This window comes from Canis lupus, chromosome 28, assembly GCF_003254725.2.
Source record: "Canis lupus dingo isolate Sandy chromosome 28, ASM325472v2, whole genome shotgun sequence".
Lineage (NCBI taxonomy): Eukaryota > Metazoa > Chordata > Mammalia > Carnivora > Canidae > Canis > Canis lupus.
In genome coordinates this window covers 11,219,949-11,247,437 of record NC_064270.1, presented here as the reverse complement: position 1 = coordinate 11,247,437, position 27,489 = coordinate 11,219,949, and the positions used below count along the sequence as shown (strand labels likewise).

Here is a 27,489-nt window from a genome sequence, read left to right as displayed (position 1 = left end):
GGAAGGGCTGGCAGGAACTGAGGAAGGGGCAGGAGGGGGCCAAGAGGAGACAGCTGAGGAGGACGAATGGGGACGGGAGCAGTAGCCAACTGTGCCAGGCTGTGCTGGAAGCACCGGGCCACTCAAGGAAGGGAAAGCAGCTTCTGTGGAGCATGCAGGCAGGCCGGGGCAGCTGGCGTGCCCAGAGGACACGTTAGAGCAGCTTCGCAGACTTCCAAAAGCCGTTTGGCTGACAAGAACCCATTTGGCCCACCAAGTTACTATTGTGTCTGCCTGCCTTCCCCCAGCCCACCCTTTCCTTGTCTGCCAAACCCCTCAGCTCTACCCTCAGCCACCATTGTCATTTCGTTAATGACACGTGGACATCTGGCTGGGAAACTAACCCAGAGCACCACCCCACCCCTGAGCCCCAGGGACGGACCCCAAATGTAAGGGCCACCCCTGGAGTCCTGCCTGATTGCTGAGTCTCTGGCACTTGGCCAGTGCTCAGCTCCAGGCTGGTGCCCTGGGGCTTGGGCAGAGGGAGGGAAGCAGGCAGTGATGAGCAGGGCCCCCGAGCAGGCCAGGAAGGAAGCAAGCCAGGGCCAGATATGCAGTCAGGGAGCCGCGAGTCCCCAGAGCCAACAACACCCATCTGCTGGACAGACCTTGAAGAACCTCTTGTTTTACAAAAGAACAAACTGAGGTCCAGAGAGGAGAAGGGACTTGCCCAAGGTCACCCAGAAGATTTGTAGAGAAACTAGCACTCAGAGCCCTGACCACCACCCCCCCTCCAAGCTTAAATTGCCACAACCCTCTGACCTTTCTGATGACCTGTGAAGAATCCTGCTCCAGCCTGCAAAACAGGACAGGCTGGTGAAGGAGGAAGGCCCTGCACCTGCTGGGACACCGCCCCAGGGATTGGCACTTGGGGGCTTGATTTTGACCCCCTCCCCCCAGTGTCCGTGGCCCAAGCAGCTGGCCAGCCCGGGCTGTGCGGGGCAGCAGGGGCAGCAGCAGCGGGCAGGCCAGGGCGGGGGAGGGGAGGCCTCTCCAGAAGGGAGCTGGGCCGCGGGCGCCGCCGCTCTGCTAGGTCACAGTGCCATCTAGCGTCCAGCCGGCCCACTCTGGGGGACTCGAGGGCTGCTGGCCGACAGAGGGGCGGCCGAGTTGAGCGGAGGGAAGCCCACTGCCCCGCGGTTCCTGGTTCAAGGACATTCCGAAGCCCCCACTTTCCCAGATGCGCAGGGAATCCTGAGAATTAATCGTCCGTGTGGCAGAGGGGACCTGGCTTGGAGCCCAGGGAGGGCGACGGCAAGGACCAGAGGTCTGCGCTGAGCTGTGTGGCCCTGAGTGACCTTGGGCGCGTCCCCCCAGCCTCTCTGAGCACTTGGGGCAGCGGCCGAGCTGCTGAGAGGACACATCTCGGGCCACAGTGCTGGGTACGGATCCTGCTCCCGCGGGTCCTGTCCAGGCAGCCATCGGCAGTTTATTAAGCTCTGCAGGCTGCAGTTTTCTCGCCCGCAGTGGGGCATGAGAACGAAAGGAGCCAAAGGACAGACCCTCGGAATGCTCCTGGTCTGAGGTGCCCAGGGGGACGCCAGGGCTGTCTGCTGGACATGTGGGTGCTGGGTGCAAGGAGCGCCACGCTAGACACGGGAGGCAGCGCATAGCAAGCCTGCCCGGCCCCTGCCCTGGACACATTCTCCGTGCGTCTCCCAGCCTGCCCTCCAGGCCGGGTGCAGTCATGGGCATCTTCATGCCCTCTCCACTGGAATTCGTCGGTCTTCCCTCTTCCCCCTGCCTCCCCACCCCTGCCAGCCTCTACCCCCTTCCCAGGAGGCCTGCATTTCAGCCTCACCCTTTGAGGGAGCATCTGTCTGGGCTGCAAGGAGGTGATTAAAGAATCCTTACAAGAAATTTGGAAAGAAAATGAAGGTGGATTTATGATACGGGGTGGGGATTTTTGCTGTTGGCTGGGAGCAGTGTAGAACAAAGCGGAGGGCAGATCTGATTTATAGGAAGTCATTATTGGAGGAGAAGGAGATGCCTAAAGCCCAGCTGAGGCCTTCTGGCGGCTCCCCATCAGCCGACTCCAGAGAGGTGACCGTGGGTAGCAGAGTGGGGGCCACGGGGCCTCCCAGGTTGGCAGACGGGCACTCTCCTGCAGCAGGAGCACAGTGGGATCTGACAAGCAGAGCTAGAGTGACAGGCCCAGGACCCTCAGGGAGTGCAGCCACAGACCTGCCAGCGGTACCCAATGCCCCCAGGATACGTGAGGTGTCAACGAAAAGGGACATCTTTTTGCTTTTGTTTTTAAAACAAACATGAATACTCATATAATAGAAATGTAACCTTGGTGCACAGTTTCTTGGCTAAAATAAGAGATTTTAAAGGCAGTGGCTGGCCACTCTGGGCCTAATCAGGGGGCTAGCTTTCTCTCCTGCCAAGGGGGAGCTTGTGTAGAAATGTATGAGAACGCGCTGTGAGGATAGCACAGGCTCTAGGGTCACTCAGATGTGGGTTTGAACTGCCATTCGCTGCCTGCTGGCTGCAGTTGTACCTCTGTACCCCTTGATTTCCTCACCTGAAAAACTGTGCAGTGGGATGAGACACAGATGACACCCTGGACACGGGACTGGAGAGCAGAGCTGGTCCTGCCACCCCTTTCCCTGCCCTCTCTCCAGAAACAACTTCTTTTTCAACTCGGCCGTTCTCTCGCCCACTTCCGCCTCAGTGTCCTGGGGAGGGGGGGGGCGGGGGGCAGCTGCAAGGATTGAGGCAGGAGCCAAAAGCCTGTGTCTAATACCCTCTGCCCCCGCCCAGTACCTGGACAGCTCACAGAGGGCTCGTGGGTAGCAGCACTGACACTATATCATTCTATGTTTGAATTTTCAGGAAATTCAGGATGTAAGACCCTGTTACCATCCAGCCCTGACCCTCACTCCCCCTTCTCCAACACACACACACACACACACACACACACACACACACTGCCCATTCCTCCACCCCTAATGTTTTCCAGCACCTTTGCTACTCTTCTACAATTTCTTGGATGCTCTTGGCAGTCTGCAGGCCTTGGCATCCACAAGAATTGTATTTCTATTGAGGTCTCAGTAGATTAATCCCACAGGTCCAGATTCTTGGGCTAATGAGTCTCACAAAGCCTCCACTGGTGTGAACTCCAGATGGGCCCCAGGAATCTACTCCCAGCCATGCTTGTCCCAAGTTTCAGCCCGGAGGATGCCCTGGATGAGTGGGAAGGAGCCCTGGAGATCTCATTCCCCTCCCCAGTTTATGGGGAGGGAGACCAGAGCCTGAAGAGCACACAGCTCAAGTTCCTGGAGCTGGAGCAGGTGCAGAGGCCAAGTAAGGACCTAGAGGCTTTTCTGTAGCATGGCAAATGCCCCCTGCCTCCTTGTGCCTGGGTCCATAGCAGCATGCCCCACTTATTCCACCCAGCCTCTCTTTCCCATTGTCACTCCACCACCCCAGTACCACCTAGCTACAATCTGATAAATGGAATGCCCATACCCAAACTGGAGTCTGTATCACCAGAGTGCAGGATTTCAGAGGTTGAAGGGTGCAGTTCTTGAGGTAAAAGAGGTGGCTCTACGGGGCTCAGGACCAATGAGCAGATAATCACAGGGAGTACCAGAATGCTGCTGGAGGAAGAAGGGCAGTGGGGAGGCCTTTTCCCCATGACTCCACCTCTCCCACCCAGCTTAATGGGCAGAGTGAGAAGCCTTCAGGAGGGGTTGGGCAGGGAGCAGCGTTTGCACCCAACAGCAGCATAAAGATGCCTTAGTATCCAGAAAGTGCTGGGGAAATCAGGGGATTTTATTCACCTAGCAGGTGGGAAATGGTCCCAGCTAATGACTATGTGGCACCTGACATTTTCCAAGGTACCTTCTGAAAACCCGCACACTTAATATTTATGACAGCCCTGAGAAAAAGCTGTTGTTATTATCAGTCTCGAGTTATAGGTGAGAAAACAGATGCCTAGAGAGGTTCAGTGATGTGCCCAAGGTCACATACAAACTTTCTGATCCCTACTCTTCTTTCCCACCAGCAGGGCTGTCTCTCTAGCCCCAGCTGGGGAGCTGCATGTCCCCAAGAGAGTGTGCCCACCTCAATACAAAAGAAGTAATTGGTGTAAAGTAGAACTTCACTCCTTATTTGGACATGGTTCTCCAAGGCTAAAATAAAGATGTTCCTAACTGCCCCTTGGGCGGCCTCATAAGGCATGTGCTAAACCTCAGGAGGGAGAAAAGTTGGCCAAGGAGAGAAGTCTGAGTAGAAGGCACTAAATCAGGAACCTCTGTCATGGACCATGCAGAGAATGGAAGTATCAGACTACACTTAGGATGGGTGGATGGATTTTATAGATTTGAAGAAGACTTAGATGATCCACCTGGGAGTAGAGTTTCCTCTGCAGCACGGCTAGGGCCTCAGACACCTGGCCACTCCTGCTTCATACCCTAGTTAGGCTCTCCATCCTAAGGCTGCCGGGGCCGGTGCCCAAGAGGCTGGCTCCCTGACTGTCGACTCACCTGCTCCCCAACTGTGCAGCGAACTTGCCAAGAAGGAGTTGTGGGTAACATCTCTGTTATGGTCCAGTTGCCATGGCAATAAATTGTCACTAATTAGTAGTGTGGTTACCATGGCAATTTTCTAATAATTACAGGTTACAAATGGTACAAGGCTTCAACCCAACCCAATTAGTTAATTAGAAAGATTTAGAAATTTGTCCAAGAGGGAAATAACCTGCTTTGTAGAAAATGAAGAGAATGTGTCACAGCTTGAGAGCCAGAGGCAGAGCGGAAATTGGAGGACACTAGAGTGGGGAGGAAGGATGGAATTGTTTGGTGGCAAGTCCCAGAGCCGCACCTGGAATTTCCGGGGGCCCAGGCAAGGCCCAGGTTTTCTCACTGAAGCCTCTTCCTGGGCTGGAATCTGGCAGGATGGGGGCAGGGACACCTGCCAGCAGCCACTCTGCTGCTCCTCTTTGAATGGGTAGACGTGGTGCCCAGGTTACAGCCCAGCAGCCCTCCATGCTGGCCTTAGGAGAGGCATCTGAAAGCCTCCCCGCCCCACACTCTGGCTCTCCTAATGAAAAACGCATGCCACGTCTTAGATGATGCTCCCCAGGAGCACTGTGGATTTAGTGACTCCATTTTCATGAGGCGTGGGCTCTCCTTGAGAGCTAATTAGATTACCTGGGAGGAATATGGGAGGCACAGGGCTCAGAATGTGTTAATTTGGAGCTCAACCATGAGAGCAAAGAGAGTAACAATGCCATTGGGCCCATCCCCTCCTCCTGGCCCCCAACACCCGACCTGGTAGGCAGGCTGTATTGCACAGGTGTGAGAATGGCCTCATGGTTTTCTCCAGGGACCTCTGTAGGAGGACAGGAGGAGTCTGGGGACCAAGAAACCTCTATCTCACATTAGCACATTTTATGGAAACCTCTTCCCAGAGCCGGGCAGGCAGGCAGGCAGGCAGGCAGGCAGGATGCAGGGGGAGTGGCCCAACATCACTCAGGTCTGCCTGAGTGCTCGTTTATTTAACAAATAACCAAACAGTAAGTTCTTCTGAGTTCTCTGAAGACTATTCTTATTTCCTGACTAGCCCGCTAGAGCTGCACATTTCAAACTTTCTTGTGCACATAACCATCCAGGGGTCTGCTAGAATGCAGGTCCCGGCGGGAAAGGACCAGAAATTCTGCCTTTCTGCGGAGGCGGCACCCCTCCACCGGGTCCAGAGACCTGACTCTGAAGAGCGAGGATTCACAAAGCCCTTTCACGTGTCTCACCTCAGTGATCTTCATAAAAATCCTAAAATAGAAAAGGCAAGTCATGTTACCCACATTACACAGATGAAGAAACTGAGGCTCAAAGGGTGACATAAATTGCCCAAGGTCACACAGCTTGTGCAAAGCCTCGCTGACGAGAATCCATGTCCTGGTCCTGGTCAGGCTGCCTTCTGCCCAGTATTTCCAGTGTTTGGGGATGTGGCTTCCAGGGCTTGATTTGAAATCCAGTAGTTGGGGCTGTTTGTTCAAGATGTCTTAAGATTGGACTTCTTGACACAGGTAGCTCAAATTTGATCTTGGAGACGTCAGACCCTAATGTACAGCTGGCTTGATTTCTTTCTGTTTTAAAAAGTATGCAGTTACTAGATTTTTTTCCTTTCCAACTACAGAAGCTGTTCTGTTGCAACAAGCCAAACAACACAAAGAGGTTCCTAAAAAAGGCCAACTACCATCTCTCCTTCCCTCCCTAAATCCCACCCCACCAGGGTTAACAACTCAGGGTGTGGCCTTTCCCGCTTTCCCCCAAATTCAAGAACAAGCCTGCACAAACATGTCCAGAAACATATATCATGTGTTTACCTTTTTTTAAAAAATAAATCTAAGATGCCCCAATACCATTACTTGTTCATTCATATGTCACGGGCGCTCCCCCAAGTCAGTGCATATGCAGTCTTTTCAGCGGCTGCAGAATGGTCCATTGTAGGGATGCACCATAATCCATTCAACCAGTCGCTGTTGATGGACATGCAGATTGTTCCCAGTTGTTGACTACATCAAACAAAGTCAAGAAAGTATGCGGTAGCTTTAGCTGGAACCCACTCCTCTATGTTCATAGACCAGGAGTGCACCTAGTGTCCTGACTGCCATACATAGGACTCAGGGTGGGGGTGGGGGTTGTCAGGAAAATCTGTGACTTGATCAAAATGTGGTGGGTAGATTTGGACTAGGGGATTTTTTTTTTTTAATTCAGTTTGCCACATGTAGTCTAACACTCAGTGCTCATCACGTCATGTGCCCAGTTACCCCATCCCCTTGCCCACCTCCCCTTCTGCAATCCTTTGTTTGTTTCCCAGAGTTAGAGTCTCTCATGGTTTGTCTTCCTCTCTAATTTCCCTCCATTCAGTTTCCCCTCCTTCCCTTATGGTCCCTTTCATTATTTCTCATATTCCACATATGTGTGAAACCATATGATAATTGTCTCTCTGATTGATTTATTTCACTCAGCATAATAACCTCCAGTTCCAACCAGATCGATGTAAATGGTAGACATTCATCCTTTCTGATGGCTGAGTAATATTCCATTATATATATATATATATATATATATATATATATATATATACACATACATACAATCACATCTTCTTTATCCATTCATCTGTTAAAGTACATCTTGGCTCCTTTGGGCTAGGGGATTATTGTAAATCAGCCTCCAAAGGGAAGGGAAGGACCTGTATGTGGCCTCTGTGTTCCATAGGCCATGGGATTGTTGCTTTGCTTGGGTACAAAGTGGCTGTCTTGCCCTTCACTTTCCTCATCATTGGTGTGATCATCCTCTGCATAAGTTTACAGGTCTGTGAGCCCAGATCTGGGCCCAGAGAAGCATCCAGATGTTAGAATCTCCCCCTACCCTCAAAGCTCTCTGAAGCATCTTCATAGCAGCTTCTTGAAGGCATTGGAGGCACCCCTGTCCTCCTCGCAGGCCTGAGGCTTTGCTTCTACCACTTACTGTGGGTTGATGTCCTCTCCTAGGGGGCCGAGGTGTCAGCGTGGGCCCCATCCTCAGCAGCAGCGCCTCAGACATCTTCTGTGACAACGAGAATGGGCCCAACTTCCTCTTCCACAACCAGGGTGATGGTACCTTCGTGGATGCTGCTGCCAGTGCTGGTGAGTGTGGCCGCTGCCCTGCCCCCTCCAGCATGGCCTCCCCGGACCTTAGGGAGAATGGGACAAGTAATCATGAGCACCATAGAGGGAAACATTGCTTGTCACCTTCAATTCCACATCCCCCAAGGCTCAGGCCACAGGGAATGTTTGCTGCTAGGGAAAGGAGGAGCCTGGAACTCCTGGCCACTATCCATTTTTCAGAAACTAAAATTGGCCCATATTCCTCTGAGTCTTGCTTGCCTCCTCAGCATTAATTTTCCCTCCAAGATGCCTCTTTCCAGTTCCCCTCCCCACATGCACTGTAACCATGATATTCAATCCAGTAACCATTTATTGAGCCCCTGCGAAGTGCCAGGTGGTGCTAAGAGTTGGGGATACTGACCCAAATAAGATTATATCACTCTGCCCCCACACACACATGTACGCACACAGGCATGGACACTCTAGAGGAGAAAACAGATGAGTAAACAAACAACTGGAGTAAGAAGACTAAAATCCACACAAAATAGTATGTCAGGCTCCCAGCCCTGCGCCCCTTCCTCCCTTTGTGCTCATCCCTCATCCGCCTCAGGGCCTTTGCACCTGCCATTCTCTCTACTGGAAATGCCTTTTCCCTTTTCTCTATCTGCAAAAATCCTATCTATCCTTCAATACTCAGTTCTTTGAAGCCTTTTCTGCCTCCCTCTGTGTTACCTGGCAGAGATTTGCACTCTCTCCTCTGCACTCACACTGCTCTTGCATGTACTTCTCGGCCAGGCTTCTACGTTGCTAAAATAATCTATGTCTACAAGGGCTGGGCACTGTACTGTTCATTCTTGACACAACACTTAGCACACAGTGGTCACCCAGTAAATTTTGCTGAAAGGCAAAAGGGACACTTTTTAAAGTTTGTGGAAGTGATCAGCCTGGCCTTCAAGCACTTCTCCCTACCCACTTCCTCCCCACCCTGCCAGTGAAAGGATTGATTTCACCCCTTTCTGGACAGCTTAGGAATGAGCTCAAGCTTTCAGAGGAAGAGGCGAGAGGGGACTAGACACGTAGATCAAAGGTCCTACAAGCTCCAGCTAGTGCTGACAGCTAACATCAAATCCCTGAGCAGATGCCAATCCATTCTCTGTGACTGACAAGTCCCTAATCCTGCAACTCTCTGCTCAGGAGTTCCCATTCTGAACCACCCCTCTACTGGTAGCCAGTCAACTCCCCTCTGCCTTTCCCTCTTCTCCTTGTAGGCAAAGCTAGAGCTAGAGGCAGCAGCTCCCCTGGTCTGTCTTCCTACCTGGCATGCACACACACACACCCCATCATGCTATATACTCTGGCAGCAAATTTTCTCATTGCTGAAAAATCATAAAATGAAAGGGAGGTGGTGGTGGAAAAAACCTAGAGGATTTGATAAGGTGTTAAAGAGATGGGAGCAGAGGTGAGCGAACAAGTTGGAGTGGGAGAAGGTATCTGGCGGGAGGAGAGAGGAAAGGTGCTAGGCCCGTAATTGAAAGTCAGAATGATTGCAGGGGTTTAACAAGACATGTCAAGAGGGCATTCATCACCCAAACAGATGCTGCTGTGAAATGCAGCCTGGCACCGATTATTCCCGTGAAAGGGAACCAGCTCCTTGTCAAGGTGCCTCGTAGATAGGAGAGAAATGGGCCAACACAGAAGGCCACCGACATTAGGGCTGGGGAGTTTTGTAGAGAATTAATGGGGTATTAATCCTAGAGGTTAGAGGCTGCCCCCGCTCCTTGGCAAAGCCTCTTCCTCAAGCCTAGGGCTCATTGCATCTTCTCCTCACACCTCCCACCCATTGTCTAGATCCTCCCCTCCCCCAAAAGGATACTCAGCCTCCAAGGTTCACAGAGGGCCCCACCTCCACCTTCCCCTGGCTCCCATTCCCAGGAGCTCTGTGGTCCCCTGGATTCTGTGATCCCCCCTCCATTATATTGTCCTATCGCCCACCATCTCCAAAGGCCTGATGACCAACAGCAGTTTGTCCTCCGAAACAGTCAGCATGGGTATTGAGAACCAGCAGCATCAACCACCTCTCAGCTCCATGCTTGGCTTGAGGGAACATATCTGCCTTACGCAGCCAGGAGGTCAGGCCATCCCTCTGGGCAAAGCCACACCCTGTCCTCCCCCAGGAGCAGCTCAGTGGGCACTGGCAGATGCAGAGACAGTGAGAGCAGATGACGCTGGACACACAGGTTTCTCTTCCCCGAGCTCCCAAGGCATGCTGTGGGTTTCTGTGTTATGCAGTGGCATTTCCTCTGCTGTCACCAATGTCCCCAGGTGCCTTCTGTCAAATTATTTATGTATCTTCATTCATTCAGTATGTACTGAAAACTACCAGGCCACACAGATGCTGCTTGAACACAGGTAAATAAGAAGACAGCTCCTGCCCTCATAGAATGTAAGGTATGGTGGGGAAACTGGACACTAAGCAAACAAACTGCAAAGGAACATAATTGCATCTGTGATCAGCACAGTGGAAGGAAAGAATGAGAGGCTGTCAGGACAAATAACAAAGTCGTTGGGAGGAACTATTTTCATGGGGGTCAGGGAAGGCTTCCCTGAGGAGGTTACATAGTAGCTTAGAGCAAAAGAAAAACAAGGAGCCAGGTAACCAAGAGCCAAGGGAAGAGCATTCCAGGAGCAGAGACAAGCTTGAGCAAAGGCCTAGAAGCCAGAAAGAGCAGGGCTCATTTGAGGAATGACAGGAATACAGGTAGCCAGAGCTTATGAGTAAGGGGGAAGAGGAAGGGGTACTAGGTAAGACTAGATAAGGTGGCTTTGTACTCGGGGCGCCTGGGTGGCTCAGCAGTTGACCAGCTACGTTCGGCTCAGGACGTGATCCCGAGGTCCCTGGATCGAGTCCCGCATCGGGCTCCCTGCATGGAGCCTGCTTCTCCCTCTGCCTCTGTCTCTGCCTCTCTCTGTGTGTGTCTCTCATAAATAAATAGATACAATCTTTAAAAAAACAAAAAAGATGGCCTGGTACTCCCCAGGCAGGAATTTGAATTTGACCCAATAGTACTGGGGAGCCATGGAGAGATTTAAGCAAAAGAGTGATGACCAGCTTACTATATACCCCACTGACAGTTTTGGGGTGGCTGGAGAGGCCTTTGTCCTCCAGAATTTCCATGTCTCCTTCCCCTTCCTAAGCTACCCCAAAACAGAGTGAAAACTGTGTGCTTGCTGGGCAGATGCAGTTGAAGACAGGTGTGGTTCTCTTTGCGACCACATGGCTGTCCCACCTCCCGCCCCCATGGAGAAATTCTGAGCTGACAGCTGCAGCTTGAGACAAAGCTGCTCCAGGATGGCAGGGTCAGCTGGAGGGTCATCCTCCCTATCACCTTCAAAGGAGCTCCAGCAAGGTGAGTGTTTGTAGAGCCTGCAGGGGGCACTGCCCTGAGGGAACCTGCCTTTCCTCCCCAGGTGTGGACGACCCCCACCAGCACGGGCGAGGTGTTGCCCTAGCCGACTTCAATCGTGACGGCAAAGTGGACATCGTCTATGGCAACTGGAATGGCCCCCACCGGCTCTATCTGCAGATGAGTGCCCATGGGAAGGTCCGCTTCCGGGTAAGAAGGGCCCTCTCCCTCCTTCTACCACCCAGCTCTGTGAGTGGCCCTGGCATATCCTGGGGATGCAGCCTGCCTCCCACCAGGGAGGGGCTGAGAAGGGGCTTGCAGCTCTGCAGAGCCTGGAGGCAGGACAGCCACAATAAAGGTAACATCTGGGGGAAGATGGTGGACTCCAGCCTGGGCTTCCATCTCTAGTGCTCAGGGCAGAAAGGGCCAGACAAATGAGGGACAGCAGCTTCCCATGGAGGGGGAAGAGCAGGGCAATGAAGGCTCTGGGAGGTAGACTTCATTCCTGGACTGACAGCATTTTTCCAGGTGGTTCCTGGAAAACCTGATCTTTTCAAGTTTAACTTTACGCTAAGGGTCAGTGAAGAGAGGACTGGGAGAGATTGAAGCTACAGAGCTCCCAACAGTTGCCCCCTAAGGACAAATGGCAGGTGGTGGACAAGATGACCTCAAAACCCTTATGTGTCCTGTCCCTGAGCTGTCAATAGACTGCAAGGCAAGAATTCTTCAAAGGGGCTGTTTGGTGACAGGAATAGAGGTACCACCACCACCCCTGTGATGAGCTAGAGTTTGGAGCTTTTTCAGGGAGCTCTCATAGGATGGTTGATACTGATCTCAGGGAGTCTGAGTGGTTCTGGAGGTACCTAGGTCTTGCCAAAACCCCCTGCAGGAGTGAGAATTTGCCTGATGCCTGATGCCTGATGCCCCAGTGGAGTCTCTGGGAACTTTCTGTCTGGGTCACCACCACCAGCTCTCTTCCTTCTGGGATGCCAGCCTGGGGATGCTTAGGCCCAGCTGCTCCCTCCCTGGAGACCCAGGCTCTCTGGTTGAAAAGGAGGCATGCCCTAAACTAAAGCAGTTGATTCTGGGATCCTGGATGATTTTCACCTTTATTCAGCTTTTTTGTTATTTTAAGATTTATTTATTTTAGAGAGAGAGAGCACACACAAGTGGGGAGGAGGGGCAGAGGTAAAGAATACTCAAGCAGACTCCCCACTGAGGTGGAACTGGATGTGGAGCTCAATGTGGGGCTCAACCACACAACCCATAAGATCACAACCTAAGCCAAAGCCAAGAGTTGAACACTCAACTGACTGAGCCACCCAGGCACCCCCAGCTTTTTGTTCTAACCCAGGTTCTAACCAGGGGTGATTTTCTCCTTCAGGACATTTGACAGTGTCTGGGGACATTCTCGATTGTCATGAATGGGATTAGGGTGCTACTGACACCTAGTGGCTTCTAGTGGGTAGAGGCCAGAGATGTTGCTGAAAGTCCTATAATCCACAGGACAGACCCCTAGCAAAGAATGATCCAGGCCCAAACATCGGTGTGCTGTGGTTGAGGAACACTGCCAAGCCTTCTGGTGGCCCCTCCCCAGAGCTCACAGGAGCAATAATAATGATAACAGACGCCCCATTTATCAGGTGCCTTCCATGTGCCAGGAACTGTGCTAAGCGCTTTACATACATTATCTTAGAAGCCCGGGTGTCCAGTGGGGCAACCCCAAGGGGGCTATGTAGGTTTCCATTTTTATAGGATCAATAGAATAATAATGAACTAGAGATCCTGAGGTCTTTCTCTCCAGCTCTTAAGACCCTGCTCAGCCTATACTGGCCAACTGGCCATCCTCTTAATCAGCCTCATTACTGCGCTGATGGGGACAACCTCCCTCCTGGCCTCCCCAGAACAGGCAGCTTGCAGCTGTCCCAGGCAGGCTCATTCCTGCAGCTGATGGAGGGGGTGCCTGCAGTAAGAGGCCAAGGAGCTGGGCCAGGCCAGGGGGCGGAGGGGCCCTCCCAGAAACACTGACTGTGCCTTCCCAGCCCTTTCCATGTGGGCCCTGAGATTTAGACAGGCTGTCAGAATCTTTAAGAGATAAAGCCATCCATAATATATATTCTTATAAACAAAAGGCTGCTCTCCACACCTCTTATTCTATTTCAAGGGAGGTCCCCACAGCTGAGACCCTTTGCCAGGTCCCCCTTTGAGGTCCAAGTTGGGTTCTCCGGGGCCTAGGGTCTCCCTGTGAACCATGGACAGGTATATCTGATACTGCAAACCCCCAAAGCAAGGGTCAAAAAAATCAAAATACTTCCAAGAAGAAACATAACAGCAAAAACACAGCTAAAAACCACCTCTGCTGCCTTCCACAAGACTGAGAGTGTGAGCAGGGCCAGGACGGATTGCCAGGGATCTATTTCATGCCCACTGCCTGCCAAGCATTTTACATGCAGTCCTCACAGCCTGGGCCACTATTCCTAGCCCCAGGTTACTGATGAAGAAAGTGAGACCAGAGAGGCTAATAACTTGCCTAAGATCACACAGCTAAGTCAGCAGAGAAGCCTGGATTCAAATACACAGCCCTTTCCAGTGCCCCATACACAGACCTGCTTCTGACTCTCTGAAAAGGGGGAAGGACATAGCATCTTGAGTCTGAAGCCCTGGCTACTGCCCCATCATTAGCTATAACCATGGTTGACTCCCCTCCTTCCCCCAGGACATGATCACCTCACTTGTAAAATGGGAATGCTAATGTCTGCCCTGCCTCAAGTGCCTGATGGGAGGGCTACATATGACCCTGACCAGTAAAGCACCTGGCTGTTGCCTGGTGTGAATTGGGACCATCCCTCTCACCTCTTTGTCCTCCTACAAGCAGCCCGAGGTCTGTGTGGTCCTGAGTGCAGCCACTGCAGGTCCCATCCAGGGGAGGTGAGAGAGGAGGTGTTAGGTCGACCATCTCTTCTCTTGGATTGCATACACACACGTGTGGGGAGTCGACCTCCCTCATCCCACACACACACACCTCTGTCTGCTGACCTGCACCCTCTCCCCCCTGCACCCCAGGACATCGCCTCGCCCAAGTTCTCCATGCCATCCCCTGTCCGCACAGTCATTGCCGCCGACTTTGACAATGACCAGGAGCTGGAGATCTTCTTCAACAACTTTGCCCACCGCAGCTCCTCAGCCAACCGCCTCTTCCGGTAGGTGCTTCAGCCTGGCCAGTAGCCTCTCACCCTCGCCAGCTGGGAGCTGGGGAGGAAGGTGTAGAACTCAGAGGAGAGCTCCCAGGGCTGAGATGCAGGAAGGTCCCCTGATGAAGGAACAGAAAGGAGGGAAGGAGGGATTGAATGAGAGGCTGTGGAATGGAGGACAGATCCTAGGCAGGAAGCCGGCCTCCTGCTGTTGGGGGAGGAGGGACACGGCCCAAAGTGTGCCCAGAAGCCACACTCTATAGGAGATAAATCCACACTACCATAAAAAGGAGTTACAGTCAAACTTGTTTCGGTGCCCATAGGGTAAGCAAAGACAGGCAGGTTTACTGGCTGCAGGACTTCTCAGAGCCTTTAACATGACCATGAGTGTTTTTACTTTCTGAAAGGTGGCTGGAGTATTCTAAATAGGTTTGACCACAGGACACCTCTTTCAAAGATTTTCCTCTTGGGACTGGTGCTCTGCAAAACATCCCTTGGGAAATGCTGGATGCGATGATTAATGGTAGATAAGGAAAAGAGTGACCAAATGGAAGGGATCTGCAAGCATCTGCGTCTGGGGAGGAAAGGTTGGATGTTGGGAGGCAATACATCAGAATCACCCGAAGTGCTTATTTAAAGTACAGAATCCCAGGGCCCACCCAGATCTCCTAAATCAGAATCTCCAGGAGTGAGGCCCAGGATTCTCTATTTTTAACAAGTACACTGGGCATCAGGTGATTCTTATCACACGAAAGTTTGAGAACTGCCGTTGGAGAACCTCAGGACCCATGTGGCCTGAGACAGCCCTGTTCCTGGCCTAAAACATGCTACTGGGGCTCAGGAGCAGGTGGGGAGAGGAGGCAGGTGGGGTACGGGGCCTTGGCTTCAAGAAATAGGCTCCATCACCTGCTCGGCTCCCCAAGGCCCCTACCCTGAACCCCAGGGGGGCCCCAACTATTAATAAAAGGCAAGAGCTGTGACTAAGCATGTTTTAAAATATAATTATTAACAAAGCATCAATCCTGACTGGATGTAATCACCCCCCGAAGGCACTAGATTTACTAATTAGGTGCCTTGCAAAAAGCTTATTCACAACTTCCAGATTAATTGCGGAAGATCAATTGCTCGTTAACAGAGACACTGCTTTCCTTCTCTGGCTAATAAAGTGTCACTCGCCAGGGCCCCTGAGCATGAGGGAGTCTAGTGCTCTCATAACTGTGGCCGAGAACCCAGGCGCCACCCGTGTCCACCTGCCCATGGGGCTCTAAAACATGGCCCAGCCCCCCTCTGGCCACCCCAAGGAAGGGCCGGCCCAGGGCTGCCATGGACCAGGACAGGGTCACCACAGAGTGGCCCCACGGGTTAGCAGGTTTAGCTCCAGGCAGCAGCAGTAGACGCCACTACTGAGGTACATGGCCGTGCTCCAGGTCCCGGTGGCAGATGGCTGGGTCCTGAGCACACAGCCGAGAGTGAGGGGCTACAGCTGGAGCCACCACTCAGCTGGCAACTCTAGAAGTTTGGCCCCAACTTGTCTCTGTCACTGAATGGAACACGGCAGGCTTCTTGTAGGAGATACTGGGGACTCAAAGCCACAGTGTGCTTGAGCCTGCAATCTTTCAGTGAAGAGTAGGGTAACCAGGGGACTCATCACCCAAACCAGATGCTTAGTGAGAGTGAGGGGTCCTGTTAATGATGGCGGGACAGCCAGCATACAGGGTCGCTCCCAGGCCAGCCAGGATACGCAGGGTCACACCACTGACACATTGACACATGCCTCTGATCTGTTCTCGCCTCTTACCCCCTCTGCCGCTCCTCATCTGTCACTCTGAAGGGGCTTCCTGCACCTGCCTTCCGTAGGTGTCACCCACCCCTGCCCCCCTCTAGTCCTGCAGCCGAGCTGTTGAAAATGGAAATCTGGCTGTAGCCCTCTTCCTCTTGAAACCTTTGGAAGCTCCCCACTGCCCTCTCTCGGACGCATCCCGGCTGTGTCCTAGCCTCCACACACTTTCCACTTCCCCATTTGTGGCTGAGCTCTAGACTCCACCAGCTTTGCTCAGCTCTGGGCCAACCAGGTCGGACCCTCAGAATGCCCGCCCCCTCTGCCTCTTCTTCCTCCTTCTTGGTCCGAGTGACCATACTCACTCATCTTTCTGGTCTCAGCTTAGTTGAGCCTTACTCCAGGAAGCCTGGGCGAGCTTGCCCAGCTCTGCCCTCCCCAGCCCCTCTCCCTGTGGTCCTTCAGCACTCTGCAGGAGATTCTCTGTCATCAGGGACCCTAAACTCCATCCTCCCTGATGCACATCGTGGCCACAGGGCCCCGCGCAGTGGATGGCACACAGAGGTCACTGCAGGTGAATTTGTTCAGCCAATACATAGACGCAGGGCAACTGCTGGGCTTTATCCTTAGGAACCCTTAACTGCATTGTCACCTGAGCCCAGGGATGTCTCTGCCCAACTGTGGAAGAATCTGTGGGACACAGGTGGTCGAAGGGACTGTGGTTGTTGGCAGGCTGAGGTATACAGACCTCTAGCAGGGATGCACATGCCCCAGGGCAACAGGCACACTGTCCTCTGCCCAACTACACCCATGGATGTGCAGCACAGATGCCTCAGGTGGACAGAGGGACAGAGGGACAGAGGGCTCTCCCAGGGCCAGGGCCGCTGCTCAGCTCTGCAGATGCCCTGCAGTTCAGCCTGCACTCTACCCTCTCCACACCACAGGCTCCAGCTCAGGGGACTCCTGCCAGCTCCTGAAATCACTGGCCACATCTCAGCCCTCTGGTGACTCTCTGTGACCTGAGCAGACAAAAGCCACCTGCAGTGTTGAGGGGAGGGCGATCAGATCCCTCCCTGCCCTCCGTCTCCCCCAGCATTGCTCCACACAGCCAGGCCATGAGAATCTAATGAGTGAGAAAAATCGGAGGAAAGCTCACCACCATCATCAGCATTCAGCTCGGCGTGGAGAAAGAGCAGGACATTCGCAGTGGGCTTTTCTGAAGCAAATATTACCTTGGTTCAGAGTTTAAAATAGACAGAGCCCCTGCAGCCCAAAGGGACCCCTTTCTTCCCTTTTTGCTGCTGGACTTCATCCACGCATCCCACGGGCATGTGCTTGGAGCTTCCTGCGAGCCGCGCACTGTGTTAGGTGCCGTGGGAAATGCAAGAATGAGTAACACGTGAGTAACACGTGGTCCCGGCCTGCCGCAAACGAGCTCACAGTCTAACTGGGGAGATAAGGTGCATTCGTCCGAGCTTTAAAGCAAGGCAGAAAGTGATAACGGCTGAGCAGGAAGGCACTGCTTCCAGCAGGATGATCAGGGAGGACTCGGAGGAGGTGGCCTTTGAGTGGTTTGAATCCCGGGCACATCCAGAACTCAGAAACCCAGGGCCACTTGAAGGAAAGCGAAGGTCAGTTGAAGGTAGCTGCATCCCTGCCTCTTCTCCATCCATCAACTGCCCTTCCCCCGGCTGTCTATAATTCATCCATTAGAGAAAGAAAAATCAATATTTACCAACGTAAATTAAAACCCAAGAAGGGAACAGGCAGGGTGTAGGCAGGCTCTGGAAGCAGAGAGTGGCTCCGTAGGCGTCCAGGTGGTGGCCGATGCACAGTGGGGCCTGGGGATGCTCAGGGAACAGAGACTGGAACGAGTGGTTCTCTGCATCCAGGGGGCCCGCAGGGGCCTCGCCAGCATGTGACTCATCTGACAACGACTGTCTCCTCTCCTGCAGTGTCATCCGCAGAGAACATGGAGACCCCCTCATCGAGGAGCTCAACCCTGGTGATGCCTTGGAGCCTGAGGGCCGGGGCACAGGTGAGGACACCTGAAGGCTCTGTCAGGTGCACAGGATGAGGGCAAGAGGGATGGGGCAGCCAGTCCCACAGCGCGGGACCCCTCCTCCCCCGCCACTCTGAAGACTGACACCCTAAGGCAGGGGTGAGAATCTGGGAGTGCCAGGCTGGAAGTAAAGGAGGCAATGGTCCCCTCTTCCAGGTTCAGAGCTGGGGGCGGGACTCTGGAAATCCGTGGGCAGTAGCTTCTCTGGTGCCAGGTGGGGATTGAAAAGAGAGGCTGGGGGGTGTTCTGCACTCTGACCCTTCCCCTCTTGGCATTCAGCCTGGTGTCCAAGAAAGAGCCCTGGATCAGGAGTCCCAAGCCCCCATCCTGCCATTGCCTCATTTGTGATCGTGGAAGGGTTGCTTCAGCTTCTGAGTCTTGTTCTGCACACCCACAGAAGGGATCATTACATGTGCCCTCCTCACCTCTCTGTGTTGTAGTGAGGACCGAAAGGAGACCATGAATGTGCAAACATGACATATTGACAAAACTGCAAATACAAACGGCATGTGTAATATATCAGAAAGGAGTCCTCATGGTCTGAATGATTTGCACCCACTCTGTCCATGCAAAAGTCCAGGGAAAGGAAAGGGATCCCCCCTTCCTGACTTCCTGCCATGAACCGGCTCTGGGAAAGCAGAGGAGATGGGCTTCCCCCTTGTCTTCCTGCCCCAGCACTGTGCTCTCTGCCTCCCACACCAGGGCACGGGTGCCAGGACATGGCCCTGGTTGGGAGCCCCTCTTCCTCTTGGATCTCCTGGCTGATGGCCAGAGTGAAATCCGCCTTGTTGCAGGGGGTGTGGTGACAGACTTCGATGGAGACGGGATGTTGGACCTCATCTTGTCCCACGGGGAGTCCATGGCTCAGCCGCTGTCCGTCTTCCGGGGGAACCAGGTGTGCACAGACACCCCAGCCCCATGTGCTCCCCTGGATCTAAAGTGGATGGAGGTCGGAGGTACCTGGGATGCTTGCTTGTCCAGCGTGGTGGGAAATAGAAACCCAGGAAATAAATCACAGTCACACAGTAAACCTCCAGGAAGGGCTGCTCCTGGGAGAAGCCCTTTGCCCCTCTGCCTTCCACTGGCACTTCTGCTCCAAAAACTGTTTTTCCTGAGTCTTTTGTTGGCTTTTCCTTCATGTTTCCAGTGCCTCTCTTTCCAAATGTCAGCCAGTCTGTCTGCCCTGTTCACCTTCCTCCTCTCTTCCCTCTGCCCCTCTCTACCTCTCTCCCTGCTCCCCCTGCCCACCCTCCCTGCCTTCCCCCATCCCTGCTCCCCCTGCCCATCCCCCATATTCACCTGCCTTCTTCCCTCCCTGCAGGGCTTCAGCAATAACTGGCTGCGCGTGGTGCCTCGGACCCAGTTTGGGGCCTTTGCCAGGGGAGCTAAAGTCGTGCTCTACACCAAGAGGAGTGGGGCCCACCTGAGGATCATTGACGGGGGTTCGGGCTACCTGTGTGAGATGGAACCCGTGGCACACTTTGGCTTAGGTGAGTCAGGGCTGAGGGCGGGGCAGGCAATGAGCTGTTGTGCCCAGACAGTGGGTTCCTGTAAACGCATCCAGAAGCCTGCTCACTAACAGAGGACTGCCAGGTGCATGGTACTTCCAGATCCCATGACAGCCTTGGCAGACACAGCCATACAGGCAACCCCACTCTGAAATGAGCCTGTGCCTCACAGGGGCCCCCAACTGTGGTCCTCTGTTGAATTCATTCACCTTGGGGTCCGGGTATTTAATCCTCATGTCCAAAACTGAGGCCTTGTTCAAACACTGGCCTGAACCAGATTTGTCCAAATCAACTGTTTTCCTGGCCTCTTGGAACCAGCTTGGTGATTAAAGCCTCAGCAAACCGCTGGTGCCTTCCCTTAACTAGAAAGCTTAGAGAAGCCTCGCATTCTGCGAGGGAGGGTGATCACCTGCAAGGGGGTGAAAATTGGTTCCTGTCTAGGAGAGGGGAAGCAAGAAAACCCTACTCTTTATGTGTATAAAGGGACAGATATACAGACCGCACATAAACAGCTATCCGGTATATCTGTGGTATGCATGAACTATCACTACACACCTATCAGAACAGCTTAAAAAAAAAAAAATAGTGATAACAACACATGCCAGCGAGGATGCGGAGAAATTCACTCTCCCATGCGTTGTCAGTGGGAATGTGACATGGTACAGCAACTCTGCAAAATAGTTTAGTGGTTTCTTTAAAAAGAAAAAAGCCAAACACACAGCTACTATAAAACCCAGCAATTGCACTCCAAGGTATTTGTCCCAGATGAATGAAAACGTATGTTTTAATTAAAATGAAACTTATGTTTTCATAAAATCTATACAAGATCGCTCATGATAGCTTTACCAGCAGTTACCCAGACTGGAAACACCCGGGATGTAATAGGTTACTGGTTCAACAAACCGTTGTCCTCCACCCCATGGAATATTACTCAGCAATAAAAAGGAGTGAACTGTTGATACACATAGCAACTTGAATAGCTCTCAAGGGCATTATGGGGAATCGGGGAGAGGCCAATCTCATAAAGTCACATACTGTTGATTCCATTTATGTAATATTCTTGAAATGGTAAAATTACAGAGACAGAAAATAGAGATGTGGTTGCCAGGGTTGGATATGACCATAAGTCCTCAGAGAGGACTCTGGGGTCATGAAGCAGTCCTGTATCTGGATTGTGATGGTTGCACAAATCCACCTATGTGATAAAATGACATAAAACTATACACACGCGCACATGCATGTATGCGTGCATACACGTAGGCACGGTACCGATGTCAATTTCCTGGTTCTGGCATCATGCTAAAGTGGCGTCAGCTCTAACCATTGAGGGAAACTGGATGAAAGGTACACAGAGCCTTTCTGTATGATCTTTGCAACTTCCTGTGAATCTAGGATTATTTCAACATCAAACTTTTTTGTTTTGTTTTGTTTTTTTTTAAAGATTACTTATTTATTGATTCATGAGAGACACAAAGAGAGAAGCAGAGACATAGGCAGAGGGAGAAGCAGGCTCCCTGTGGGAAGCCTGATACAGGACTCGATCCCAGAACCCCAGGATCATGACCCAAGCCGAAGACAGACAATCACTGAGCCACCCAGCTGCCCCAACATCAAACATTTCTAAAGAAACGCATTGGGGAGGAAATTAGGAAGGAGAAATGTCTGAAAAGCCTTCTTGAGAGGAGGGGCAATCCTGGGAAAAATGTGGAGGAGCCAAGAGAGGCTTTACTAAAACGCAGTGGTTAAAAAAGCATTTGAGTCAAATATACCCAGGCTCAAAATCAGACACCCTCCCCCATGTGCTAGCACCTCATGGGGTGATATATTAACATCGAAAGAATAGGCAATATGCTCTGAAGTTAATATATATGTATGTGTTAATATTACACACACATCATATGGGCAAAGAAAAAAACTGAAAGAAAATGCAGGAAGTATGAACAGCGATTCTAGGGGCAGGATTAACATAGTAACTCCCACTCATTCAGGTGGCACTTTGCTTCATTTCATGCTCATGACCCACCACTCCCCAACCCCCTTGTGAAATGGGCATTACTTATCCCCATTTTACAAATGGGAAAACTGAAGATCACAGCAGTTAAGAAACCCACCAAGGTCACATGATATAGATCAGTGGCAGAGCTGACATTCAAATCCGGACCTATGTGATTTTTATTTTCTTCCATATGTTCTGTGTGTGTTCCAGTTTTCATAGGAACACATAATATTTATGCAGTCTGAAAAAGAAGCATAAATGTTTAGGGGACCCAGAGCCTGGTTATATAAGCATGTTCTTGAGCTGTTTCACCCTGGATGGGTCAGCTGGCAGTTGAAGCATTTGTCACTTTTACAGTAGCCATTTGCTATGCTGGCCAAGTACAAGATGACCTTTGTTTGTTTTGGTTTTGTTTTAAGATTTTATTGGGCAGCCCCAGTGGCCCAGCGGTTTAGCACCACCTTCAGCTGGGGCGTGATCCTGGAGTCCTGGGATCGAGTCTCACATCGGGCTCCCTGCATGGAGCCTGCTTCTCCCTCTGCCTGTGTCTCTGCCTCTCTCTCTGTGTCTGTCATGAATAAATCAAATCCTAAAAAAAAAAAAATTTATTCTTGAGAAACAGAGAGAGAGAGGCAGAGACATAGGCAGAGGGAGAAGCAGGCTCCCTGCAGGGAGCCCAATGTGGGACTCGATCTTGGGACCCTGGGATCATGCCCTGAGCTGAAGGCAGATGCTCAACTGCTGAGCCACCTAGGCATCCCACGAGATGACCTTTTTTTTTATTCATGAGAGAGAGAGGCAGAGGGAGAAGCAGGCTCCACGCAGGGAGCCCAATGTGGGACTTGATCCCAGGACTCCAGGATCACACCCTGGGCCAAAGGCAGGTGCTAAACCGCTGAGCCACCCGGGAATCCCCGATGACTTTTGAATATATAGTTCTCTCTCACAAAATAGCAGTAGCCAACAGTCATCAAGCGCTTAGTGTGTGCCAGGCACTGGGCTCAACCTCTGCAAAAGATACACATTCAGTTCTTACCACAACATGATAAATCATAACCCCATTACACAGGTCAAAAAACTGAGGCTCCAGCTAAGTAATCTGCCCCAAATCCCACCTCCAGAAAGTAGAGGGGTTGGATTTAGACCCCACTCCTTGGACACCACTGAGTTCTTGACCACTGTGACTTGACAGCTTGACCTCCCATAGCTCTGTGAAGAGCCCCCAAGGCCCTCCTGCTCTGACTCTTTATTCCTGGATATCCACGTCTCCTCAGTTACCACGTGATCCATGCGAGGCTATATGATCACCAGAGTAATTACCATGGTATCATAGGTGAGATGTTTTTCCAGGTATCTGGCTGGATATCAACTCCCACCCTGTTGTATAGATAAGGAAATTGAGGTTCCACATAGCAATGTAAGGACGGGACTGGAGCTGAGGTTCTCCTTCCTCACATCCCGTGGGCTGCCTGTGCTCTTTTAAGACATGCTCATGGGCTTCATTGGGTCTCCTCTCTGGCCAGAATCTGCCCCTGCCAAGAGAACAGACCTACTTTTTCAACTGGGCAAGCCTCAGCCAGGTCATTTGGTGGGATCGCAGGGAGCCAAGAGCCTCCGCGCCTCTCCGCAACTGTCTGCCTCCCATACTCAGGGTTATAGACGCTGCACCTAGTTGGGAGCCGCTCCTGACTGCCAATCCTTGATATTTTGCGATGCCAGGGGATTTGTTCTACCTCTGAACTCTGGCTCAAACTGCTCCACGGGTCCCCCTGTAGGCTCCTCTCCATTGCCAGGATCCACTCCCAGAGAGCCACTGAAGGAAAGCTGCTCTTGGGGACTGGTCCCTGTGGGTCAGCCCTGGGCCTGGCAGGGAGACTCCTCGAGGCAGCTGAGCGGGCAGCAGGGCCAGAGGCAGGGGCACAGCCAGGAGCAGGTGGGCTCCATCCCTACAGCTCCGAGGCCCCAATCCAGGTCTCCTTCATGAATCCAGCATAGCGCAAGCCTTCCTGATTGATGGAGGGGACAGCGGTGGGGTAGGAAGAAGAGGAGCCAAGAGAGAAGGCCACTTGAAAGGAAAGGTTGAGGAAACAGAGAGGATGAGTGAACACAGGCAGACAGGGAGCTTGGGAAACCAAGAGATGCAGAGAGACAGGGGAAAGAGACAGATGAGACAAAGAAGAAATACTTCCCGCCCTCCAGGCTCACAGTGAAAGAGGCAGCTGGACACAGGGATTCCGGTGCAAGACAGATCTGGATGCACCACCACTCTGGCCGGACCAGCACGGGAGGAATTAGTTCTGCTTTCCCAAGGACATGAGCCTAGTGTCAGGTCTAGCCAGATGGTAGGAATTTAGAAGGCATGCAGGGTAGCAGAAGAGAGCATTCCAGGGGCTAGCCTGGCTTGAACAAAGGCCCAAAGGTGGAGTGTTCTGTGTGCCCACACAACTGCAATGATCCACTAGAAGCAGAGCCTGAAGAGGGAGGCAAAAGCCAAACTGTGGGGGGAGCCAAGAGCCAGGCTGGAGGGGGACAACAGATAGGAGGGGGGGTCAAAGCCAGGTGATGCTATGTGAGAGCAGGACTGCCAGGAGCCCGGGAGCTGTTAGCAGGGGTGGTGGCCTCCACCTGGAGCCCTGCAGGAAGAGCAGTGCTTGCAAACATTCTTAGAAGGATTTAATTTTTTTCCTGATTGTAAGAATAATGCATATCGATACAGGAAAATTAGAAATTATAACATCGTTAAAAAGAAAGGAAAGATAACCCATAATCTCATCACTGTTTTGAAGATTGAGAGTAAACATTTCTCCCTTCACCCTCTCCCAGTACCATTTGATTCATTTAGTCAACACTTATTTACTGAGCACCTACTATGTGCCAAACACTAGGGAGACAAAGATCCTCGCCGTGGGTGACCTTATATCCTAGTGGAAATAGCAGAAACATAAAATATATAATAAACATAATAACTAGGTAAATACATAAAATATTAGAAGATATTAAGTGCTATGAAAAAAAAGAAATGCAGAAGGGTAGGGGTATCGGGAATGTGGAGAAGAAGGTAAGGAACAGTGGTCAGGACGGTCTGCTCCCACTTCCGTGCTTTCTGATAGGTTTTTATTGCATGCAGTGTGCATGGGAGCGTGTTTATAGATAAATATTCCTCGGGAGGTTTTTTTTTTAACGAAAATGATTATAGTCTTCCTATTACTCCCAAACTTGCTTTTATTTCCCCCTCTTAACAATATAACCAGACATCGTTCCAAGTGCGCACATCCCTCCTCTGCTTTCCTTCAGTGCTACACGGTATTTCATTGTGTGGCGGCACTGTCATTTATTGAGCAAGTCTCCTGTTGACAGACAGTTCGATGGTTTCCAGTCCTGAGCGGTTTGTTTTGTGGCGCTTGGGGTGAGAAGGCACATGTGCAGAACACGAATGCAAGGAAGGCCTGCCTTGTTGTTCTGAATTCCTGAGCCACAGATGTGGGGCCGTGACTGTGCCGGGAGCCAGAGGTCTCTGGAGGGAAGAGGGCCCAAAAAAGCCCGCCTCCAGCACTCACGGTACTCCCACTCACCCCAACAGACCCCGCTCCCCTCCTCCCTCTGTGAATCATCCCTGTGTCCCCTGGACTCTGCAGCAGGGTGTGGTGAGAGTGTTCTCCATGGACCCGTACATAGGTGTGCACCTGCACCCCTCCAGCAGCTGCCTCCTCAGCACGCACATGTCCCACTCATCTCTGCACTCAGCCTTGGTCAGAGCACTAGCTTCTCAGACCCTCCTGTGTTCTCCTGACTCCCAAGGGTCTGGGCTGCATCGCACCACGCAATAAAAATTCAGGGACCTTGCTGGATGGCTGTTTCATTCTCTGGAATTCCCAGAGGGGCCACTGTGCTGTGCAGAGTGCCCTCAGTCTGTCCCGAGGAACTGTCCCTCCTAGGGCAGTGTCAGCTACCCCCCTACCTACCCCTGCTCTGACCTTGTTGCAGCCCTCCTGTGCACCCCGCCCTGGCCTTTCCCTGCTCCTTCTGGAGCAGATGGCCAGCTGGGCTCATAAACAAGCATTTCTCTCTCTCATAAAGAAGCATTTCTCCACCCTGGAGCACACTGGTTGCTCTGAACTTGCATCCTGGCCCCCACGCACCCACCCGACGTATCCCACACCCTGAACTCTCCAGTTCCTGCTTTACGGAGGGCTGAGGCAGCTGAGCCAAACCCAGAAAGTGAAAACAAGCACCCACAATCTACTTTGCCCTGCCAACCCCCCATGGGGGGCTCACCCACTGGCCAGCCCACCCCAAGCATTGATGGCATCCCTGACACACACGCGTACACACACAGGCACCCCACCTTCCTTTAAGCTAATTGTTTGCAAGTGACTCACAGCTGCCTCCCAGCCTGCTGGTGCTCATTTAGGGAAGGAAAATTCAGTGGCCCACATAAAAGTTGCTTTATTAAAGTGCAAAAATATTCCACCAACTGTATTCCCACCATCTGTTTTGCTGGTAATTCTTCTGAAAAGCGCAATTCTCTGTGCCTCTTTGGCCTTTGGCCTTTAAAAGCTGCGGGGGGTGGGGGTGACTCTGCTGCTCTTGACCTCTCAGCTGTGCTGGCTAATGGGGCCCCCTCTGTGCGCAGCCCCACTGCCTGACACATAGGCCTGGCAGACAGACGGCTCATAAACACTGCACTCTAGGCCCTCACGCAGTGCCTGGAAAGGCCTGAGACGTCTGGGGACTTGAGAGGGAACAGCCGAGCCTGGGGACAGGAGCCTGGGCTCCCGTCCTAGCTCAGACACCTGCAAGTTACTTCCCCTTGCCAATGTCTACACCTGGAGAGTGGGGATAGACCACCCACGTCGCAGGGTAGTCAGGAGGATTCAGATCAGCCTCACACATGAAGGCGCCAAAGTCCGTCCGCAGCCCCCACCCCTGTCTAATACATATTCTTTTTTTTTTCCTAATACATATTCTTATGCTCAGCTTCCCCCACTTTGAACCTCTCCCTGAGCTTCCAATGCACGTGACCTTTCCATACCTCTTTGCCTTGCCGAACCATCTGCCTGGACTGATCCTTCCCTGCCTCACAAACTCCTACTCCTCCTGCAACACCCAAATAAAATGACTTTTAACACCCGCCTCTCTCACCAAGTGGCCCCAATGCTATGGCTGCATGTTCCCAGTTTATTATAATAATCACTATCTTCATTGCCCGCTCCTACAGGAGGGGCCCGGGTTCATCTGCTTCTGGCTAAATCCCAGATCCCAGCATGATGCTTGGCCTGTGGTGGGGCTGGGCATGGAGGTGAAGTGAGCAGTAGAACAAAGGCAAAGCAGAAATGGGCTTTAGGGTCAGATGTCCCTAGCTGGGCAACTGTGGGCCATTTACATCACCTCCCCAGGCCTGAGCCCTTCTATCTCTAAAATGGAGATTGTAAATCTAGTACCCTCCCCGTGGTGCTGCCGAGAGGATCCAGTGCTAACACTGAGGACACCTGGTACAGTTTGGGGTACATATTCTCCGGCATTATTGCCAGTAAATGAAGGTACTTTGAGAACTACAGGGTGCCCCTCGTGCCTAAGAGATGATGGAGATAGGGACACCAAGGGGACAGTCAGCCGGGGCAGGGCTCACATTGCAAGGAAGAAGGCCTATCCTCCCCAGGAGTGCTAGAGCCCTAGGCCAAATGCCCATCTTACAGATAAAGAAACTAAGGTCCCAGACAGGGTGCCCGATTCGGCATAATAATCAGCAGCAGAGGAGGGAGCTCTGCTGAGATGTGTTCTCCTTGGCTTATTTATCTCATAGCCTGGCCCCTCCCTGGGTTTGGAGAGAGGGAGGAAGCAGGACTCAGAACAGCATGCTACAAACGGAATGTAAATTTGTGATTGTCTATGAATATTCGGTGACTCTT

The 27,489-nt window shown here is 52.1% G+C and overlaps 1 protein-coding gene across 5 annotated transcripts in view; it reads left to right on the top strand.

Moving 5' to 3' along the window:
- The window catches only part of CRTAC1 (cartilage acidic protein 1), a 156,346-nt gene that overhangs the window by 101,070 nt on the left and 27,787 nt on the right, over window positions 1–27,489 (top strand). For all 5 annotated transcript variants that reach the window (XM_035707804.2, XM_049103092.1, XM_035707802.2 and 2 more), the window contains exons 6-11: window positions 7,547–7,681; window positions 11,111–11,256; window positions 14,110–14,246; window positions 17,970–18,052; window positions 18,871–18,971; window positions 19,398–19,566. In XM_035707804.2, the coding sequence (XP_035563697.1) occupies window positions 7,547–7,681; window positions 11,111–11,256; window positions 14,110–14,246; window positions 17,970–18,052; window positions 18,871–18,971; window positions 19,398–19,566 (771 nt within the window). The remainder of the gene's footprint in view (window positions 1–7,546; window positions 7,682–11,110; window positions 11,257–14,109; window positions 14,247–17,969; window positions 18,053–18,870; window positions 18,972–19,397; window positions 19,567–27,489) is intronic.